The sequence below is a fragment of the Chinchilla lanigera genome, unplaced genomic scaffold, assembly GCF_000276665.1.
Source record: "Chinchilla lanigera isolate Chin_1 unplaced genomic scaffold, ChiLan1.0 scaffold00029, whole genome shotgun sequence".
Taxonomy (NCBI): domain Eukaryota; kingdom Metazoa; phylum Chordata; class Mammalia; order Rodentia; family Chinchillidae; genus Chinchilla; species Chinchilla lanigera.
Window position 1 is genome coordinate 2634197 of NW_004955430.1, and position 19654 is coordinate 2653850.

Sequence of the window (19654 nt, forward strand, 5' to 3'; positions counted from 1 at the left end):
CCCCCCGCAAAAAAAGGAAGGTAATGATATACACGAGGTCAGCTACCCTATAAAGCAGTTCGGATGAAAATAGTCCTTTCTCACCCTCCTATGGTTGATCTTTCCCAATGAAGAGCTTGCATTTGTTGGATTTATATCTAGATTATTTTGATTCTACTGTGAACAGTATGTTTTTGAAAATTAGACTTTCTTTTTTGTGGTTTATTCCAAAAATGAAATGTGTTTTTCCATAGGGCACTTTATTGTTTCTAAAATTATCCTAATTTTTAATAACTTATCCATAAAATATCTTGAGTAGAAAACAGAAGTACAAAAGAAAAAGAAAAATAGAAATACAACCTATGAATCGGAATCTTTCCACATCTTTGTTCTTTCCTATCCTTCTACTTTCTTCCATTCCTGCCATTATTGTGGGTGGCTAGTACTTTGGCTAATGTATAATATTCACCTTATTTCTGATAATAAAGGAAAGGCTGTTAACATTACTAAGTTAAAAAGGATGTTTATCTATTCCTAGTTAGCTAAAATTTTCATTATAAGAATTATAGTACTTATCAAAACTACCTGCTAAGCCAACTGAATGGTTTTATTTCTTTAATCTTAATGTCGCATATGGTACTTTGGGGGTAGGTGGGCAGGGTCTCACTATGCAGTTCAAGCTTGCCTTGAATTCACTGTGTAGCCCAGGATGACCTTAAACTCATGGCAATCCTCCTACCTCAGCTTCCCAAGTGTTGGGATTAAAGCATGTGCCACATGTCCCGCCTATGATACTTCTATGGTTTGTGTCTAGATACCGCCCTCAAAGCCTCATGTAGTAATGGGGGGTGGGTTTTAAACAGGTAGCTAAATCTATAGTGTATGTGGTTCCAGGATTAAGGGTGTCTGATTAGAAAATCAGTCCACTGGTTGGATTGGCACAGTTCTGGCTAGGATTAAGGGTGAGTGCTATACCCACCCTAGGGTAGGTAGCCTGCACACAATATAAGGGATAGAAAGAGGTTTGTGCCCTCTTCCCTTGTTGCTTTTGCTGCTTTACACTGCCAGCAACGGTTGCTCCTCTGCCATGTGCCACCTTGGCTTGCAGCCAGCTGACTACAGACTGAAACCTCTACAAACTATAGCTAAAGAAACCTTTCCTTCTTTAACTTTGGGTGTCAAGTATTTTGTCTCAGCAACAAAAATGTAACTAAGACACTTTTTAAAAGAAAATCTTGTTTTATTATTTTTTTGAGACAGGGTGTCATTATGTAGTTCAGGCATTTTTATTTATTTATTTATGTTTGAAACACTGTCTCATTAAGTGGTTCACGCTGGTTTTCAACTCACTATGAAACTGAGCACTGAGATCACTGAGCATGCCTATAATCAGAACTCACTGAGCACTGAGATCACTGAGCATGCCTATAATCAGAACTCACTGAGCACTGAGATCACTGAGCATGCCTATAATCAGAACTCACTGAGCTCGGAGATCACAGGCATCTACCACCATGCCTGTCTTTCTTCATATCTTTTAACGCTGCTAGATATGATGTGCTTGTATTTTGTTTGGTTTTAATATTTAGGTATATTAGATTCATACAGTGGATTAAGGAGCTCTTTTTCTATTTCCTGCAGAAGTTTTTATAAAATTTTGTGCCCCAAGCGGGCTAAGAGTGTAGTTCATTGATAGACTGCTTGCCTATCCTGTTGGATTTGATCCACAGCACCACTACCAAGAAACCCAAAAATCAAAATACAAAAATCTCAGATTTTTAGCTTCAGAATATTTTTATGTGCAGATTTTTTGTTTGTTTTTGTTTTTCTTCCGGTACCAGGAATCGAATTCACAATCTTGCACTTTTTTTTTTTTTTTTTTTGGTTTTTCTCTGGTAGCAGGAACCAAACTCATGACCTTGCGCTTGCCAGGCAGGCGCTTTTGCCACTGAGCTAAATCCCCAGCCCCGACAATCTTGCACTTGCAAGGCAGGCACTGTGCCACTGAGCTAAATCTCCAGCTCTTTAAACGTTCTATGACTAATTACCATTTTTAATCCTGAATGAGCTTTATACTTTTACCATCTTCCAGGAATTTATTCACCTAAAATTTTAAATTTCTTTGCATAAAGCTATCATATATTCTTTTTAAAACTTTGTATTACTTCTTCTATACCAATATTATTTACTTAGGTCTTTTTGTTCTGCTCTTGGTAATTTTACCACAGACTTACCTATTTTACTAATACCGTAGCTTCAACAGAATAGTACTAGATAGGTTTCCTTTCTAATGAATTAATTTGCCTTATTCGTTTAACATCTTGTTTCTTTTCCTGTTCTCTTATTTACTTATGCTAAATGTTTCATTCACTTCCTTGAGCTACTTTTCTTTTCTAAGAAACACTTAAGACTTCTAAATTTCTTTTAGGAGTATCAGTTTATCTGTTCCCTATGAGTTGTTTTTTTTGGCTTTTTTTACACAGGGTCTTGCTATGTAAGACAGGCTAGCCCTGAACTCACTATGTAGCCCAGGCTGGCTTTGAACTTGCAGCAATCCTTCTGTTTCAGCCTCTTTTTTTTTCTTTTGGTATTTCTGAGACAAGGTCTCACTATGCAGTTCAGGGTGGCCTTGAGCTCACTTTGTAGCCCAGGCTGGCCTCTAACTCACAATGATCCTTCTGCCTCAGCCTCCCAAGTGCTGGGATTACAGGCATGTGTCACCACGCCCAGCTTGCTTCAGCCTTTCAAGTGCTGGAATTACAAGTACGTGCCACCACTCCTGGCTCCCTACTAATTTTGATATGTTTTATTTTTCATTATTGCTATTGACCAGTTTTAAGTACATTAACTTTTCTCTGTAATTTTTCTTTTAATCTGTATTTAAAAATTTCTACAAGTACAAATTTTAAATTTTTATCTTTTCATAATTGATAGCTGTCATGCAGTCAAAATATGATTTGTATAATAATCATTCAAATTTATTGAAATTTGTTTTATGGTTAAGCAGTGTTTTGGAATGTCAACCTGAGAAGAACATGTATGCTTTAATTGTGTAATACATATATCAAACTTGTAGTAAGCTGAATAACAGCCAGCAAAACATATTCATGTCCCATTCCACAGAACCAAAATGGCAAGAGATTCTGCACATGTGATTGAATTAGTAATCCTTACATGTGGAAATTAACCTGGACTAAATCCATTGGTACTTAAATGTAATAAGGCACCTTTTATGGTTCAGATCCAAAATGGCTACCCAAAGCCTCATGTGTTTGGAAAGTGACTAGATTATAGGGGTATTTTATACATTAGGAGCTCCTTTATAATCCCTCCAACCTCTTATTTTGAGGTGAGATGAATCCCTTTCTATCTTTGAAATAATCTCTTCAAAAGTCCATCTTATCGGAAGACAATTGTTCGTCAGTTATTTGCCTGCTGTATCTTTCTCTATCCGTTTATATTCAATTTTTCTGTTTTTATATATACTCAGCTTTAACAAAAAAATAAAGCATAAACTTGGTAAATCTTCCAACCAAAGAGTGCAATCAAATGTAACAAGAAGCATGTCCTTCAAAACCAACAAACCAAAGGCCAATCTAATGTTACAGAAATTTCTCTTAGCCAAAAAAGATCCACTTAGAAGGTACTTAATTGATCTACAGCCTAATGCCTACCAGCTAAAGCAGCATCCTCTTCACTCTCTGAGCCATACTGAAGTGCCATGGTAATTGCTGATAAACGACCTCCTTGGACTGCTCTTTTATTACTACAAAGAAAAACAAGCAATTAGAAAATAAAAATGATATTATAATTTTATTACATGAGCCAGTAATTGTTAACAAAGTACTAATATCAAACAAAATTAAGTTTTAAGCTAGCCATGGTGGTGCGTGCCTGTCATTTCAGTACTTCAGGAGGCTGTGAGGAAGGAGGTTCACAGCTTCGAAACCAGCCTGAGTAAGCGAAACCCTACCTCAAAATTTAAAAAAAAAAGGATGGAACCATATCAGTGGGTTTCACACCAAGCTACATTTCCAGCCCTTTTGTTTTTTTTTACTTTGAGAAGGGCTCTTGCTAAGTTGTCCACAGTAGGCTTGTGATCTTCCTGTCTCAGCCTCCCACAGTGCTGTGATTACAGGCATGCATTAGCACGCCTGGCCTCTATTTCTTAATATTCCTTATAATCTGTCTTGGCCAGGAAAAAATTGTTTTTCTTTTCAGAAAACAGGGAAGATTGGTAGAAAGCCAAGAGTCAGCCACTTGCAATTTGCTTTTTACTTAAATTTAGCACTATTGTTTATTTTATGGCAAGTAAAAGGTTCAGTTATTCTAAGATATTCATTCTCTAAGACATGCATAATTTAACCCCCATACTGACAAAAATTTTATTATGAACACAAAACATAGTCATTTAATACAAATAAGTACTAACCTCACACCTTATTTGCAACTAATATTTAATACTACCTGATAATGCTTAAACATTATATGAGAAATGAGGTAAGACTTACCATAGTACCTCAACCTTTAAATAAATCACTTGATAACAAGTTCTCACAATAACCCAAAAGTATTATGTTAAGATAGCCATCAGGCAAAAATTAGTATGCCTACTGTCACAGCATGCGTTAACTCTCAGACTAAATTTCCTCTCACCGGTAATACTTGCTAGTGGGGTTTCTCTCTTCGCCAAGGTTGCCTTTACTGTGTGAAGAACTTGTGAGTCGGGCTGCAGCCAAATTTGATGCAGTCCTATCCAGAGATAAGATAAAAAAGTTCAAAAACATCATAGCAGAAATCAGAATTCTGAATATACTTTAAAAAAGAGACAGTCATTTTCTTTTTTTCTTTTGTTTTTTGAGATAGGGTCTCGCTATATAATTCAGGCTGGCCTTGAACTCACTATGTACCCCATGCTGGCCTTGAACTCATCCCCCTGCCTCAGCTTCCCAAGTGCAGGGATTATAGGTGTGTGCCACCATGCCGAGGTATTTTCTTCTTTGCAAATGTATTTCTGATCCTCTTCTATGCAGCTCTGCTCTAGGATCTGGGAACTCTGCAGCAGAGGACATACTAGGGATGGTCCTTGTGAGCCTACAGTCATTGCAGAACCCAAAAACATGGTACTGAAACAAATGAGAAGGAGGCCAGAAGATTATCTATCTATCTATCTATCTATCTATCTATCTATCTATCTATCTATCATCTACCTATCTATCTATCTATCTATCTATTGCACCAGGAATTGAACTCAGTATTTTGTGCTTGCCAGGCAGGCACTGTGCCACTGAGCTTATATCCCCAGCAAGGCCAGAAGAAATCTAGGCAAGTAGTTAGCCAACCTTTCCCTTTCAGGTAAGGGAAATGGAATCCCACAACTAAGACTTAATCAAAGTTATAGTCCTAGTAAGAGAAAAGCCAGAATGAGAGTTCAGATCTGCTGGCTAAATAACCTTATTGCAAATATAAATATATACTGTTATATATTATACACAAATAGCTTATTACAATATATATTTATCATGTACATTAACTATTATACATCTATATATTTGTATTTGCATAAAGTAATAAAAGTACATAGGAGTGCTAAAAAAAAGTTTCCTTTCATTGTTTTGGTTTTTTGAGACAGGGTCTCTCCATGTAGTCCAGGATGGGCTTGAACTTGCAGTAATCATCCTGCCTAAGCTTCCCAAGTGCTGAAATTACAGCGGTGCACCAACATGCCTGGTTCAAACTGTTTCTTTTTTAAAGCCCTTCAGCTGCAACAAAGGGGCCAGATAAGAGTTACCTCTATTCTTTTCAGAATCACATCAACAGTAAATATAATCTTAAAATTCAACATAAATCTCATTTTCCACTGTACTTATATCACTAGCTAGAAAACTGACAACTATAAAAGCACAAGGATCTTAGATTTTTTTAACTGTTTTGAGACTGAGTCTCTATATGTAATTCAGGCTGGCCTTGATCTCACTATTATAGCCCAGGCTTGAACTCATGGTGATCCTCCTGCCTCAAGCCTCCCAAGTGCTGGGGATTATAAGCCTGTGCCATCACACTTGGTTCTGAGAGATTTTTTAACCTACCTTATCCGAAGACTTGACTTAGCCATTTCATGATGTTCAATCTCTGCTTTTTTCATATAAAATATTTTTTTAATTGAATTTGCATCCTGTCAAGACAAAATTACTTGACTTAAAAAAAATGGAATGGAAAGAAAAGTTTAAAATGCCCTCACTCAAGTACTGTGTACCTTTCATGGCACTCTTTCTGTATGGAGTTAATTTCTATTCAATAGTCATAAATCTACATTCTCTAGCCTTCCTATAAGTTTCCAAAACATCTTCATAAAGCTGTCACTAGTTAAACACAAGATAAAAAGGCCCTGAATTCTTTCACAATTAGTCAAGTAATATGCAAACAACTATCTAATGGTAAAATAAAATGAAATCTATTTGGGTATACCAACCTAAAAACTGAAGGGAAGATGAACTTCTAAGATTCTAAATACTGTATTATGCACACAAATTTAGAATGAAGGTACTTGCTTAAATTAACAGCACAGTAAAATTTAGTTTAGGTAAAAGAGACCAAAAAGTAAAATTTTTATATGTATCAACAATTACCAATATACTATAAAAATGTCCTGTCACAGACTAAGAGTATAAAAACTTCATAATTCGTTCCTCCTGATTTTCCTCAAAGCTTCTCAAAAGATAAGTGATAAAAGTTAATATTAACTACCAATAACAATTTTGAGTATCTGGGTGATTGTTCAGACACTCTAACAATTTTACTACCAAAATATTTCCCAAATATCTCTTCCTAAATTCCCAGTGATTTGATTAATTCAAGAAATTTGTATAAGCAACTATTCATTATAGGTCTAAAATTCCTAAGAGGGAATTACAAAATAATGAAACAGTAACTTTACAATGTGTATTATACTGCAAAAGTTGCTTTTCATATTTATGAATTTTAAATGCAGGAAATAAATCAATATTTAACTTTGAAAATAGATCAAAACCTTTTTCTAGCATTAGAATAAATACTTAGATGAAAGGAAGAGAAACAAGATTTGTGAAATAAATCCATATATCGACAGTTAACTGATTTTCAAAAAGTGGGGCAAAATAATTCAATGAGGAAAGAATAATTTTTTCAATACATGGTGCTAGGATACCCTTCTAAGTAAAAGAATGAATTTGGAGTTCTACCCCATTTATCTAAAAGTTAATTCAAATTGGATCAAAGGTTTAAATGTTAAAGAGTTAAAACTATAAAACTCTTAGAAAAAAAGATAGGCATAAATCATCATGACCTTGGAATATGTGTTTGTCTGTTTGATATGACACCTAAAATATAAGTAACAACAATAAAAACAACAATAAAAAAGGACAAACTGGACTTCATCGAAGTTAAAAATTTTGGGGCATCAAAGGACAGTATCATGAAAGTGAAGACAGAACGGGAAAAAATACTTGAAAAACAAATATCCAAGAATTTTACAACTCCTTAATTTTAAAAAAATCCCATTTTAAAAATGGGGAGAATTTAATTTTAATTTAAAAACTGGGGGAAAAAAATAGTCCATACTCCTAGATGAAATAAATTGGACAAATATGTTTAAATATTACATTTTTTCTCTAGTGGGACAAACTCAAAGGGTAAATAAGGACCAAAATGTGTAACAGTTACTGGGAAATAGGAAGAAAATACTTAAATGGGAAGAACAAGGAATGGGGGAAGGGGAAAGGAAGGAGGAGAAAAGAAAAAAAGAATAAAAGGAAGAAAATGGAAACAAAGCTTTTATAAATAAGGAGGGGAAGAGGGGTTAAAGGAAAGAGAGGGGTTTGGGGAAAAAAGAAGAATCAAGAAATACCATGTATAGGTATAAATTTCCTCTAATGAATGTGACCACTATGTATTATCTAAAATGTACCAATAAAATTAATAATTTTTGAAAGAATGGAAATGAAAAAACTGGGCAAATGATCTGAACAGATATTTCTCCAAAGATGATATAGAGATAGCCAATATGCACATGAAAAGATGATCAGCACCAATATTCACTATGGAAAGCCAGATCAAAAACACAATGACATACCACTTCGTACTCACTACAGTGGCTGTAACACAAGTAAAAGTAGAAAGCAAGTGTTAGAATGTGGGAAAACTCAACACTTGTACACTGCTGATAAGAATGCAAAGCAGTGTAGTGACTGGGAAAAACTTTGCTGGCTCTTCAAAAAATTAAATAGTTACCATATGATCAAATAATTCCATTCCTTAGTATGTGTCCAAGAGAAAAAAAATATATGTCCACATACAAGCACATATGTGAATGTTTATAGCAGTGTTATTCACAATAGGCAAAAAATAGAATAGCAATTAATAGATAGTGAAATAAAATACTAATATTCAGCAATACGGAAAATGAAGTAGCTGTATATTATAATACAGATGAAATTTGAAAACATTATGCTAAATATGTCACAAAGGAGTCCATAGCCATATTATTGTATACTTCCATTTATATGAAATGTCCAGAATAGGCAAATGTGTAGGCACAGAAAGCAGATGATGGTCACAAAAGGGTAGGGAAGTTGGGGAGAAATGAATGATTGTTAAATCAGGGGTGACGGCTACACAACTCTACGAATATATTAAAGATTAATAAATTGTATATTTTACATGGGTGAAACCTATAGTGTACGACTTATATCTTGACAAAGTTGTTAGACAAAATTATTGACTCTAAATGAAAGTATCTACTAATATCAATGAAAACAGCAAAAACAAAGAACTAACCTTGAATACTTGAGAACCAGGCTCATTATAAGTTTTGGCATTTTTTGCTAGGAGATCTATATCTTTGGCCATTGCATGAATACTTTTGTAGCTTCCATTCTACAGTAAACAATAAAATATAGCAGTTCCTCTGAATGATAGTCAATATAACCTTTAAAAGAACAACTCCACATATTTTTAAATTGTTACCAGAATCCAAGATTTTATTGGAAATATGTATGAACAATATGTAAAATCATTTTCTTTTACAAATTATTACTACTGCCCATTTACAAATGAAGTTTTATAACAGGTAACAAACCAGAACTACATTATCTTCTTAAAAATAACTTAAATTTTTCAACAAATTGGATAAAATAAAAGTGTTATTTAGCAAACACATAGTGCTTACTATAAATACTAATTCATTAAAGTAGACTTATTAGTGAGAACTAAAACTCCCTCTAGGTATCTGGACCAATTAGAATAAATTATAAAAACAGTACAGTATACAGTCTAACATTTTGTGGGTACCTATAGTGTGCCAAAGCTGTCATATCTTAAATCTCAACTCAGTCCAAAATAACCCAGACATTCTCATATAGTTGCCTTAATTTACAAAGGAAACAAAGGTGGGACACGCATGAAGAAAAAGGCACACGAGAATAATGGCAAATACGTAGAAATACACAGAACAAGTTCTAGAAATCAAATTAAGAGGAGTGGCGTGTAGGGAAGAGTAGAACTGTAACACAAGCTATATATAGAGGGTAAGGTCAAATGAGGCAGAATCCGGAAGGCCAGGCAAAGGACTGTAGCTGGTTATCTGCTGGGTAGTACTTGCCAACATCTGAATGTCCATCTTATAGAGACGGAATCCCAGAACAGGCGGAGGACGGGCCCTAGCTCTCACAGGCGTGAAAGGTTGCACATGTTCCCTTTGCCAACAGCCTAGCAGCAGGACAAAGGGTAATAACCATAGGTCAGCTAACTTATGCTTGGATGCTGAGTGACTAAAAAAATGGCCAGGGAATGAACGGCAGTAAGTAAGCAACCACAGTGCACAGTGGTAAAAGATAGCAACAGCAATGATACCACAAAGTGGTTTTGGGTCATCATGGCTATGCCTTATTTTCCAAAGGGAAACTCACCATAGCTTTCCAATCCAACAACTCTGTAAGAGAGCTAACACCCTTTTCAAAAATTTTTTGTCCGCTTTAGTCAGAGTTGATTTATGTTGAGTAGGTGCAAGTTGTTGTGACAGGTATTAAAATACAAGTGGGGGTGGCAGGAAGAAGGCCAGGATCAAGAAGCAAGATGTAGGAAAGATTAGTTGTTGTTTTTTTTTTTTTTTTTTGTGAAAAGGGTAGGAAAGATTAATAATTTGAACCTAAGATGACAAGGATCTTAATCAACATGATGCCAAAATAAGATGATTCTGAGACTTCTGGAAGAAAAGATAAGATCAAGTTGAGAGGTCAGAGAGAAGACTGGATCGATGAATAGATGTTTAAAAATCTGATTTTTTTTTCCATTATTATGAAAATAAAACTTGGTCCCCCTAGACAGATATTAGGACTCTGTGAGACAAGCATTCTCTATAGCAGTTACTGGGCCGCCTCAAAACCAGATGATACATTATGGAGTCTGCACAGACTGAGAACCCATGTTTTAACATTCTGTGAAAATGTATCTGTGGACCCAGTACTTATTACATCGCTACTCTTTATTACTTTCTTAGAATTTAAAACCAAGGAAGCTTCCCCTTCCCGGCAAACCACTGTACTTAATAAGACTACATAACACATTATGTTTTCCCTTTTGGTTTATCTCCTAGGATCAGCAAACCCGTCTTTGGCTTGAGAGGATGAGTAATTCACACTGACTAGGGCCTCATCCTATAGGTGTAAAATGTTTTTGTATTTATCACCACTGAGCTCTGTGACTCAGCAAAATGGTGATACTATATACACCCCACATACGGCAGAGGAAACAGGTAAGTCACCTGACCAAAGTGACATAGCTACTAAATCGCAAAGCTGAGGAAAGAACCATGTAAGTTCCCTTCTAAAAACTAGATTTCTGGTACAAGTTAGACCTTTCCTTGACTATATACTTAATCTTTGATCACTGAACTGTAAATCCTAATGATTCATTCACTCTATATTTTCTGGGTACCTATCTCTGAATGGGACAGTAAATGCAAAGGTTAAGTGTACAGACTGTGGAGCCACACTGTCTATATTCAAATTCTAGCTCTTCTTACTAGGTGGTGATTTGGGCAAGTTACTTAATACCTTCATCCTTCAGCTTTCTAATCTGCAACATAGGAATAATAACAGTATATACCTCTTGGAGTTTTTCTAAGAGCCACAGGTAATATATATGAATTATTTAGAAGAGTACCAGGTTCATAGCTAGTCTTAATGAGTGTTGGAGCTACTATAGTTAGAGAAACAGTGAATGGGCAAAAGACAGGGTTGAAGAGAACAAAATATTTTCATTGACTTTATACTCATTCTACTGTAAGATAACATTATAAGAGATTTTAAAGGTACCTGGAAATGGATAAAAATAAACAACAAAGCTCTCATTGTCTGTGATCATTTCATGATCAGAAATGGCAGTAATTTTTTTTCTGTGGTGCTGGGGAACTAATATAGCACCTCGCACATGACAGATAAGCTTTCTACCACTGAGCTATACTCTCAACTCTAATTTTTGTCTTAAGACATACCCAAAGCTGCTTTATTTATGTTATTTGATAACAACAATATTCCCTTAGACATTTGCCTCACTGTATTCTAAAAGCCCCTAAAATTGTCTGTGAGTTAACTGTTCTAAATGACATATTGTAACACACAGTTACCTCCATACCTGTATCCTCTGGGCAATGGTCTTGAGATCTATAGGCTCCTTAATTATTGCATAATAGTCTGGATATTGCTGGAAGACAAAAACCCAGGTATGCTCAATGAGTGCAATCATCCAGCTAATAAGAAGACAAAAAGGACACTGACAATCTGTTCTTTGACCAATAAATTTAGCAGCTTTGTGAGATCCACAGCTAAAAAACATGGCTGTATAGCATAGTTATATTTAAAGCAAAAATAATGTAATTTTAAGAAGTTATATTAAATATGCAACAGCAGCAGGCTGAAGTTTACATTTAGTATTTGATAGTTATCATTATATAACTAACATACTATAATGTTTTAAAAATTCTAAACTCCACCAGGCGTGGTAGCACACACCTGTAATCCCAGCACTCGGGAGGCTGAGGCAGGAGGATCATTGTGAGTGTGAGGCCAGCCTGGGCTACAAAGTGAGCTCAAGGCCAGCTGGAACTGCACAGTGAGACTCTGTCTCAAAAAGACAAAAAAAAAAAAAAAAATCTAAACTCACAGAATCAGTTTTTAATTGAAGGGCCCAAGATCTCTATTTCTGGAAATAAAACAGAAGAAAGTTCTTGATGGATCTGTTACAAGCTCCTTTTCTTTTATAATTTAAATAATATATTTTATCAAAGCATTCATAAGGAAGTATCCATAAAAAAGACTGTAAAAATTTGTTAGTTCATCCTAAGAAGGAGAAGGTTTTCTAGCCAAGTGAGACATTTATTGAAGTATCAAGGCCCCTTATGGCTTCATATCCAAGAGACAACTAACATGGCTATAGATTTGAATCACACCATAGCTTCTGAAACTTCAAAATTTCCATGGCCCCCTCATTCTTAAACATCTAGGTAAGGATATACTTTGAGAGGTACTCTGCTATAGCACTTATACCTACAGTGATCATTTACTTCTGTATCTACCTCCTTCTGTAGTCCCTAAATTTCTTGGGGACACGGACCATGCCATATTTACCCTTATATCCCTGCCATGTAGTTGAAACTCAATGTGTCACAGGTGTGCAAGAAGTACTTGTTGACTGGTCAGTGACACAAAGCTTTTCCCATCCCTCACTGAAAAACCTAGTTACTCAAAGGTGGTCCTGATCAGATGTAGGACAGTTATGACATGAGAAATAAAGACTGTTGTTATCTTAGATACAGATCTGATTAGAAAGCCATAATGATTATACCCAAATGTGATTTAAATTTTTAAGACAGAAAGAAAATAACACTGTGATTCCTCAAAAAATTTAAACATAGAATTACCATATGATGCAGCAATTCCAGTTTGGGTATAGACCCCAAAGTGAAAGCAAGGTTTTAAAGAGATACACCATATGTAGACCACATTCATAGTAGCATTGCTCACAATAGCTAACCTACAGAAGGAGCTCAAACGTTCACTGATAGATGAATGGAGAAGCAAAATGTGTACTGTTACAATGGAATATTATTTGCCCCTAACATATGTTACAATATGGATAAACCCTGAAGATATTATGCTTAGTGGAATAAGGCAGTAACAGGACAAATACTGTATGGCTTCTCTCAGATAAACTAATCATAGAGACAGAAAGTACACCAGTGGTTGCCAAGGACTTACGAGGACAGAAATAGAATTGGTATTTAATGGATAATGGAGTTTCAGTTTTGGCAGATGAAAAGGTCTAGAGATGGGACAATGGTGATGGTTACACAACAATGTAAATATACTTAATGCCACAGAACTTTACATTTAAAAATGTTTAAATAGTAAATTTTATGTATATTTTACCACAATAATAATAACTTTCTGGTCAAGTAAAATAATAAGACCATGTCCTTTGTTCTTGCTTTTAAAGCCACAAGGCAGGTATTTAGGAACCTTCAGCATTTTCCTTTGAATCTTACTTTATTCAGTACTTTTTTTATACCGGGAATTGAACCCAGGGTCTCATACATGCTAGGAAGGTATCTCTACAACTGAGCTACAACCCCCAGCCATTTTTGTCTTTTTTTGTTTTTGTTTTTGTTTTTTTTTTGGTTTTTCTCCGGTACCGGGAACCGAACTCACGACCTAGCGCTTGCCAGGCAGGCGCTTTTGCCGCTGAGCTAAATCCCCAGCCCCTGCCCCCAGTTTTGTCTTGACAGGGTCTTACCCAGTGCCCAGGTTGGTCTCAAATTTGTAATCTTCCTGGCTCAGCCCCCCAAGTAGCTGAGATACAGGCATGGACCACACTCAGCTACTAATAAAATTTTTAAAGTACTTCAAAAGAAATCAAACACCTAAATTCATGTCTTTAATGACATTACTTACCACTTTAGAAGGCAGTTTCTGAAAAAGTTCACTAATGAGCCGTCCTGATGGATTTGTGGCTACAACTATGGCTTCAAGTAGCTGCTCTAGTATCTCCTTCAGGTAACCTGGAGAAGACTGGGGGTGCAGGACGAGAAAAACATACTTTGTGATAGAAATCAACAGCTGACAATAGACCTTGGTTCAATCCCTAGTATGGCAAAAGTTTAAAAATTAGAAAAATAAAGATAACCACAGAAATCCTGATGTTAGAGAGGGGACTGTGTCCTAGAATGGCCCACATCAAATTAATTAAGCTCCTTATATTATTTCTGTAAATCCCTCAGATCACATCCTTTAGTGAATTCAATTCACAGTAAATACTGCAAAGTCAAAGTTCAAGCACTATGCATGTAAAAACAATTGAAACACACACGTTTTTGGGGTCTGTGCAACTAAGCTAGAGAAAACATGTTCAGGGGCTGGAGAGACAGCTCAGCGGCACAGTGCCTGCCTGGCAAGCATGAGGTCCTGAGTTCGATTCCCCGTGTCAAAAAAAAACATAATGCATTATGTTCAGAGAAAATGTGTACAATAATACTTGGCCATTTTTACACCTGCTGTTCACATCTACTGAGGTCATAGAATCTGGTAGGACAAGGACTACATACGTAGTTAGGATTACACACTATCAACCATGGTGTGCTCTGCCTGGACAACTGAATTCATGTTACATCAAAACACAATGAATATTAAATAAATTGATACATACTATTTCTGTTTTTAAGACTGACTGGCTTACACTTAGTCACTGTTTCAATACAATAAACTATATATCCTAAAGAGTACTTGGCCAGGAAAAGTTCAAGTTTGAAGCAAGTTAGGACAAAATACATGCTACTTCGAGTCCAAACCATCTTTTGTGCAAATAAAGATTAATAGTTAATTTATGCTTTAACTGATAAAAGCACTAGTATTTTTGTGCTAATCTAACAGAAGCTCTTTATTTAATGTAGCCTCAATTTTAAGGTCCAACATTATGAACTCTGCCAAGAGGACACTAACATCTCTTGCAGTTAGCAGAATGCCTCAACACTCAATAAATATTTAACATGTAAGACATGTAATTTTTTCTAAGTCAGGGTCTCACTATGTAGTATAGGCTGGCTTTAAACTCATGGCAATCCTCCTTCCACAGTCTGTCGAGTGCAGGGATTGTAAGTGTGTGCCACCATGCCTGGCAAGACATGTAATTTGATAAGAGTCTTAAATTACGTTAGCTCAAAAATCCAACAGGACAGTGATGAAAGTAAACTGAAACTGCCATGTTTAAGTCATTTACTTCCTGGTTAAAACATAGTATCACAGAGTTAGCTTCAAAAAAGGAGTTACATTCTGCAGCTAAAACTCCTTTCCTCCTCCAACCTGCTACTTTTGAAACATGTTCCAGGTGACAAAGGGAAGAGGGCATATGAATACGTACATCCTATTCCAACAACTAGAAAAACTCATAAGGAAGTGATTCTTGATTTAAAAATTAGAAGCTTAAAAACTTTCCCTTGTTGGGCATGGTAGCGCATGGCTATATTCCGGAACCTGGGAGTCTGAGAAAGGAAGATCACCCTGAGCTTGAGGCCAGCCTGGGATACATAATGAGCTTAAGGTCAGCCTCAATTATACAGTGAAACCCTGTCTCAAAAAAAAAAATAAAAAAATAAAACAAAAACCTTCTTCCTCTTTCACAACCTTAAGGCAAGAAAGAAGCTTGGGAGGCATACATATGAATATATAAGATCATCCCAATTTCTTATCAATTGTGCAAATAAAATACAGAAATAAATAGTTAAATCCTAAATATAGGCCTTTTTTTTTTTCTTTTCTTTTTTTGTTTTTTTCAGGCAGGGTTTTACTATGTAGTTCAGGCTGGCCTTGAACTCACTGTGTAGCCTAGGCTGGCCTTGAACTCGTGGCAATCCTCCTGCCTCAGCCTTCTGAGTGCTGAGATTTCAGGCATGTGCCACCATGCCTAGCTCATTTTTATTTTCTGACTAGGGCTCTGGATGTCTATAGTAAGGCTGGGCTTCAGCAGGCAATGTTCTGCCCAAGAAAGCATGGGTTAAATCATTTCTCCTGTATTCAAAAGAGATTAAAATGTCAAGAAACTTCCAATAATTGCCTTTTACTTAGTTCTAACCATTTAACTTCTTCAAATAAATTGACAAAGAACCTGGAAAACATTGTTTTTGTAGTCCTAGAGGCTGAATCCAGACCTCACGCATACTGGGTGGACAAGTGTTCTATCACAGAGATATAATCCCAACAACCTTCCTCTACCTTTTTGAGACAAAGTCTCACTCAATTGCCCACACTGGCCTCAAATTTATAATGTCCTGCCTTTGCCTCCCAAGAAGCTAGAATTATAGGTAGCCATCACCAGGCCCAGTTTGGCAACTATATTCTGAGAGTCCAAGAAATAGTTTTGATGAATTCACCCAACATTACCTTTTTCTGTGTTCAAGTTCCAACAAAAGGTCTGCTTAGGTAACTTACAGAAGAATGTAGAATGCTACACTGTGTTTTTCATAATTTAGCTGCACAAAAGAGTTGTGATTCTTCTTATTTTTCTTACTCTTTCCAAATGTGTTTTCCTTCAGTAAATATTTACCATTACCTACATGTAAGGCAAAGTCTAGGTGCTAGGATTAGATGAACAATTATCTACACATGGTACACACTGTCGAGGATCACTTGAAAGTGGAGGGGGGCATTCTGGCTGAATGTCAATCTGTATTTTTAGTTACCATTACAACAGCACAAGAAGCCCAGCTTCACACAACAGAGCAGAGGTAATCATAGGCAGGGCCCTGTCTACCTTCCCACAGTTCATTAACAACTGGTTCCAGCTGCACACTTACTCCTTCAGTCACTGTGCCTTGATTGTCTTGACCATCTTCATCATCATCTTCATCATCTGCTTCTCCTTTCTGAACAAACTCATTTCTTGTTCGAAGATACAAATCCCAGAGCTTACAAGCAGCTTTATATTCAGGGGAATCTGGCTATAGAAAAGCAAAGAAAGGAGAGAAAAAATTCAATTTCATATTTTTATTGTAAATTAATTGCTATTTAAAAATTACTTAATTTCCAGTACTGGAAATTAAGCTATGTTCCAGTCTTTTTCTTCTTTTTTAAATTATTTGTCTTTTATTTTAAGGCAGGGTTCACTACATCACCAGGTTGCCTAGCCTAGACTTGAACTTGTAAGCCTCCTGCCTTTGCCTCTCGGAGTGCTGGTACTATAGGAATGTGCCACTAGGCATGGCTCAACGGCTCTAGCAGAAACCAGTATTTTAAGGCACAACTATGAAAAAATCTGTTATTACAAAGTTTACAATCTATATAATTAGAAGACACAGGAGTCTCAAACCCTCTTCTGAGATAGCAAGTATATATTAAAGACACTTTGAAATCATATTATTTACTTATGCCCTATACCCTCACAAAAACACTTGGGCAGAAGATAAATAAGCTACAAAAATAAATCTGCTTATTCATTGACTAAGAAAGTCAAACTAAAGGACAAAACCTGACGTAAAAGAAGTTAATGATGTTCTGATAGTCTATTTTTAAAACATTTAATACCTTCTAATTTCTGTACCTGAAGGGCAGTGCATAAAACTTTTTAGAAATAAACCATGCTGGATGTAAAGTTTAAAAAAGAGAAAGTCTTAAAATGCATTCATGAGCTAGGAGTAAAAGTGAGAACTCAGATGGGTGTGGTGGTGCACACTTATAATCCCAGCACTCAGGAGGCTGAGGCAGGAGGATCACTGTAAATTCGATGTCAGCTCGCGCTACATAACCAAGCTCAAGGCCACCCTGCACATAGATAGACTCTGTCTCAAAAAAAAAAAAAAAAAGTGAGAACCCAGAAGCCAAAGTTCATCTTAAGGGCATTTGTAAGATGAGACAAACCATCCTTTAGTTTTTGAAGGCATCTGGGGCTATAAGGATGTAAGACAAAGGCCAAGGTCTACAGAAGCTGGTATTTCAAAGTCACAGTTGCACTGTAAGTGTGAACTCAAATCAGTTCTTATGCTGCCACGGTGTAAGGAAGACTTCCCTTATCAACCTCCACTTTTCTGAAACCAAATCACTGCAAAGAGTGAGGAGCTGTGAAATGAGTCCCTGACAATTCCTCATTGTAACTCAGTACACAAAGGCAGGCCAGGTACCTGGTGTAAGCAAAAAACTGGCTGAACATAAACTCAAAAAATATGAGCCCATACTCAAAAATTTTGAGACATTTAAGAATCAAAGAGTCACAAGAAAAAGCTAGCAAAAATGACAGCAAAACCAGATAAACAGATGAGCTATTACAATCCAACTATTAGATTAGCAGACTAATCTGGTATAGAAAAAGTTAAGTATGCCCAGTATATTTCAAAACACACCAAAAAATATTGTCTAAATTTTAAAAAATATAGTAACACTGAAAATATGAGCAAAACACAAGAGGCTGTAGAAAGAAGTTACTTCCTATATATAAGAAAAACAAAAATTAGAATATAAAAACACCAGACTGATTTAAGAGCAAATTTGACTAGGAAAACTAAAACAATTAGAGAAATTACTTAAAAAGCAGACAAAGATACAAAAAAAGAAGTTTACAAGAAACACACTTTAGCTAAGTCTAACCTAATACCCAATTAGAGTTCTACAAGAAAAGAGAATGGGGCATAGGAAACATACAAAGACATTACAGCTGAAAACTTTCTAGCTGAATCATAACACCAATCTAATATTTAAGAAGTTTTATCACTTAAATATTATATAAATACAAAGATACCCTTATATAGATGATCATAATAAAACTGTAGAATAGCAAAGACAAAAAGACACTGAAGATAGAAAGAAAAGACCTTTAAAGGTACAGCAATGATACTGACAGATGACTATTTAACAGTAATAAAGGAATGAAGAAAAAAAAAAGTAAATTTGTGAGTGAAAAATACTGATTACACCAAGCATGATGGCACCTGATAGGAAGCTGTGGTAGGAAGACTGCAGCTTGTTCCTGGGCGGGCAATGTAGTGAAACTTTGATTCAAAATAAAAAATTTAAAACCGGGAGTGGTGGTGCATGCCTGTGATCCTGCTACTCTGAGAGGCTGAGATAGGAGGATCACAACTAATACTAGGCTGGGCAATTTAAGTGACTCAGTAAGACCTTGTCTCAAAAAATAAAAAAGGCAGAGGTATAGTTCAGTGTGAAGGTCCTGGGTTCAATGCTTAGTACCAAGAAATACACAAACACATTTTTCAAAAATAAGACATTTAGTTTGTAGGTATACATCCAAATATCGTAATTACTAAAACTGTAAAGACCTGAAATGCACTAGCTTTAAAAGAAAATTACACAAATATAAATTTACACATATGCTGTTTACAAGATACATACATGAGCATTAAAAGGACAGGAAAAGTTGAAGATATAATAGAAAAAAACTGCTGGGCGTGGTGGTGCACGTTTGTAATCCCAGTACTCAGGAGGCTGAGGCAGGAGGATTGCTGCAAGTTTGAGGCCAGCCTGGGCTACAAAGTGAGCTCCAGGCTGGCCTGAACTGCATAACAAGACCCTGTCTCAAAAAGACAAAAAAAAAAAAACAAAACAAAAACATTTGCAATTTCATCCTTCCCCAATTTTATTAA

The 19654-nt window shown here is 35.9% G+C and overlaps 1 protein-coding gene across 13 annotated transcripts in view; it reads right to left on the reverse strand.

Moving 5' to 3' along the window:
* Pbrm1 (polybromo 1) overlaps window positions 1-19654 on the reverse strand; it is a gene marked incomplete in the record, with an annotated part of 135009 nt that overhangs the window by 98111 nt on the left and 17244 nt on the right. For all 13 annotated transcript variants that reach the window (XM_013515575.1, XM_013515583.1, XM_013515582.1 and 10 more), the window contains 7 exon segments: window positions 3654-3745; window positions 4636-4731; window positions 6069-6154; window positions 8794-8892; window positions 11650-11718; window positions 13965-14081; window positions 16859-17002. In XM_013515575.1, coding sequence (XP_013371029.1) covers window positions 3654-3745; window positions 4636-4731; window positions 6069-6154; window positions 8794-8892; window positions 11650-11718; window positions 13965-14081; window positions 16859-17002 — 703 coding nt within the window.